This window comes from Lipophrys pholis (genome assembly GCF_963383615.2).
Source record: "Lipophrys pholis genome assembly, chromosome: 4".
NCBI lineage: Eukaryota > Metazoa > Chordata > Actinopteri > Blenniiformes > Blenniidae > Lipophrys > Lipophrys pholis.
In genome coordinates this window covers 19310837-19314458 of record NC_137637.1, presented here as the reverse complement: position 1 = coordinate 19314458, position 3622 = coordinate 19310837, and the positions used below count along the sequence as shown (strand labels likewise).

General features: G+C 40.4%; 1 protein-coding gene across 1 annotated transcript; it reads right to left on the bottom strand.

The window, feature by feature from the left end:
• Positions 1 to 334: 334 nt before the first annotated feature.
• Positions 335 to 3254, bottom strand: il10 (interleukin 10). Its single transcript, XM_080461353.1, has 5 exons — positions 2955 to 3254; positions 2787 to 2846; positions 1855 to 2019; positions 1170 to 1232; positions 335 to 1054 (listed from the first exon to the last, which is right to left on the bottom strand). The coding sequence occupies exons 1-5, from the start codon at positions 3126 to 3128 to the stop codon at positions 950 to 952; spliced, it is 567 nt and encodes a 188-aa protein (XP_080317479.1). The 5' UTR covers positions 3129 to 3254; the 3' UTR covers positions 335 to 949.
• Between the last annotated feature and the right edge of the window lie 368 nt (positions 3255 to 3622).

The following is a 3622-nucleotide window of genomic DNA, read 5'->3' as shown; positions in this document are numbered from 1 at the left end:
CTTTAGACGATTGTTGCTGAAGCCTGTGGGTTGGTCCCATTTTATATTTGTGTTTATGTGACTCAGCGTCATGCGTTTTGCATGCATATATAGAGGTGTGCAAGTGTGCATATGGCATTGGGTTGAGGTGGCTAATTCACTTACGGTAAGTTAAGATACACCAGCAGGGCTTCTGCTGGTAAGTGATGTATATGGGTCATGTTTGAGGTTAGTGCATCAGCCTGTTGAACTTACACTTGAAAGTTCCTCATCTCTACAGCAGAGCTGCAGGATATGAACTGTTCAGTGCTCCAACGGTTAGCCACTCTGAATAAATGGCACATCACAACATCTTGGGAAATTAAAAATGGTTTATTTATTCATTCATAATAATGTCAAACCAGTCATACTCTCATCCAGTCTTTAAGAGATGATTCATCCACACCAGGTTCACGCTAGCCTGGGGTCTTAACACTGAGCTCAAGGTGGGGTACATCCTGAACAAATGACGAGTGTGTCACAGGGCTAAAACCGAGATGAAATCATAGACTCATCTTATAATCAGGTCTTTACAAAGAGAACATGCAAACTCGACAAAGAAAGGCCTTTTTGGGCCACAGTTATCAGCCAAGAACTTTTTAGCTGTGAGCAGTTCCCCGCCATGCTGCCTTTAGACTGCACATAATAAATAAATGAAATATTTAAGTGAAAAACATAAATATGACAGATTTAAAAATGGTAGGTTTGATTCCTTCTTGTGTCGGACTTAAAATGGTCCTAAAACTGACAATTGTCCTTGGGACAAATAAGAAAAGAAATGTCTCTGAACAACAAAGACTTGAGCTCAGCAGGTACACTAAATAAAATCAACATGTGGTATCACAGAAAATAACGGAGAGAGTGCAGGAAGTATTGAGAGTCACAGTTTGCATAAGACAACAGTCACATTTTGATTACAGTCTACAGGTCTTCACTCCGCTTGGCTTCTGTGCCGATTTGAAGCCAGGTAAGTCTCAATGTAGTTAAACAATAGATCCAACTCCCCCATGGCCTTGTAGAGGCCTCTTGTCTCCATCTAAAAAACAAACAAACATGTGGTTCACTTTAGAAGGGTTAAAGTGAGAAGCACACACAGTTTACATAGAACACGTTTTCATTTATCTCATTGAAGCTGCAGACTGGAGTCTTACCTGAGTGTAACTGGAGTTTAGGTTTTTGATGTCAAATTGTTGCTTGCAGGAAAAGTATTTCATCTGTAAAGAGAGCAGTAGACAGAAGATGTTACCACAGGTCAAATTGCTTTCTGTGGGTCTTTCGCCGGATTAAAACTCCCAAACATTTCCCTCTTTAAATCTTTTTTTTTTAATTGTTATAGTCCCCAAGGCATTTGCATGCACTGTATATTATTGGGAAAAAAAGCCACTAATTCAATCAGATTGAATTATTGTATTCCTGTCTTGCCTTTTTTGTGTGCAAAAATTGGACACACGGCTATGCATGCATCCGCAGATCCTGAATCACTGACTCAACCATCACTGACCACTTCTTTCCCTTTCTGTAATAGAAGTCCTTTTGGCTCATGCAAGAAAAGCGAACACAATAATTTGACCTTTTAAAAAAACAAACAGGTTTGATTGTGGCGGTCATGAGCAGACCACACACACACACACACACACACACACACACACACACACACACACACACACACACACACACACACACACACACACACACACACACACACACACACACACACACACACACTGCCTTATAGGTTATGATACCTAATGTCACTCCGTGTGAACTCTATGGCACAGCAACAACACAAAGTGGGACATGTAGTGATCAGATACACATGCTGTCAGTTGTACTCACACATTTGGTGACATCACTCTTGAGCTCATCAAAAATGGTTTGTATGGATTCTACATGATGCTTTAGATCTTTGATGTCTTCGGTCATTTCCGCCACAGCTTTTGGCAAAACTGTACTCAGGTAAAAATCCAGTATGTTGTTCATGACGTGGCAGGCGAAGGGGCTCTAATAGTGAGGAGGAAGCAGAGAGCAGAAAACAAGATCAGTTAGTGGATGACATACAACGCATGATCACAGTGTGACGATGAAGAGACCGGAGAGAGATGTTTCAAAAAAGGAACAGATGTTTGAAAATAAGATTTATTTGATCCAAGGACAATTTTTAACTAAAATGACAGTAAATATAATGATAAAAAGCTTGTAGTGAACAACTATAAGTATTACTGGTGTGACAGGTTAATCAATCAACCAACCAATTAATTAAAAAGCCTTAAATGAAATACATCTGGTAAATCATACTTGCACCAGAATGTGGTGAATTAAATTTTCGATTGTACTGTTCCTCTGGACTGCTGTTTAATGTCACGCTTTGTCTCACCCGGGAAAAAAAAATTTCATGTCAATGATAAATGTACAATAATTGTAAATCAATTAAAAAGAGACTAAATCAGTATGGATCCAATTAAATATTTAAATGTGATATTCTCGAGGAAATCGACTGCTCATGTGTGAGAGCTATATTTAGATTTGAAAATGCATTTTACATGATGCAGGTAAAGTAGTATTTATTTATTTATTTATTTATTTATTTATTTAAAACCCTTGTGCAGAAGAGGGTGGGTAAATTCAGTCACCCCAAGCTCACTATTCGTTTTCACTATGCACGTGCAAGACGCCGGATCAGACCCTGATTGGAGCCTGGGCACCGCCACGGTGGCATGCACAAATGATCGTTTTTTTTACAAAGTCTTCATCGAGCGGAGAAACCTTACCTTGAAGGAGTCCTCGACGCTCTGATCCAGTAATGCTGTGTCGAAGTCATCATTGGCTTCCTGCAAACACGAAACAAAAGTGTGAGGGTGAGGAGCGCAGGGAGCAGCGCGCGCAGGTCGCAACCAGCATCACGTGCAGGACGCCTGAAGAGAGCAAACTCCACTCACATAGAAGTCTCTGATTCGTGAGTAGTCTCGTCTGAGCTGCTTCAGCCTGACAGGGAAGCTCTCCACGAACCGGCAGCACTGGTTGTTGCACAGCGGAGTGCAGCTGACCGCGCAGAGGAGAGCCAGGAGCACCGGGAGGAGCAGGAGGAGGAGGAGAGGCCGAGGAGGAGTCATGATGCTGGACGAGCTGCAGAGAGGAGGCACGCTGCTGGATCAGCCGACGTCGATCAGGTCCTCAGACTTCTCAGAGGAGAAACGTTTTCAGTGGGCTCTCACTGGAGATCAAAGAGCAAAGTGCACATTTTTGGGTTAATCTCGAGCCTAATTTATATCCATTCAGACAGGAATTCTCGATGCTCCTCCTCTTACTGGAAGAGAAAAAGTTTAAACAGGCTTACATTCATACGTGGGGATTTTTCTTTGTGGGGTACTCCTCCCATGAGGTACTAGATCTTTTGACTTCAAACTCTTGAGCTGTCAAGAGAAAAAAAACCTGACATTGACAAATATGAAAATTTCACATTACATAATTAGTCAGTAATCACTATTTGATGCATTTACTATGACACATATATACTTCTACAACTACATTATTATAATAATAATAATAATAATAATAATAATAATAATAATAATAATTATTTTTATTTTTATTATTATCATTATTA

Coding starts and splice junctions, on each gene's coding strand:
- il10 (XM_080461353.1), bottom strand. CDS start 3,128: ATGACTCCTCCTCGGCCTCTCCTCCTCCTCCTGCTCCTCCCGGTGCTC. Junction 2,020..2,786: donor GCGTCGAGGACTCCTTCAAG/GTAAGGTTTCTC, acceptor CCTCACTATTAG/AGCCCCTTCGCCTGCCACGT. Junction 1,055..1,169: donor TAAACTCCAGTTACACTCAG/GTAAGACTCCAG, acceptor TTTGTTTTTTAG/ATGGAGACAAGAGGCCTCTA.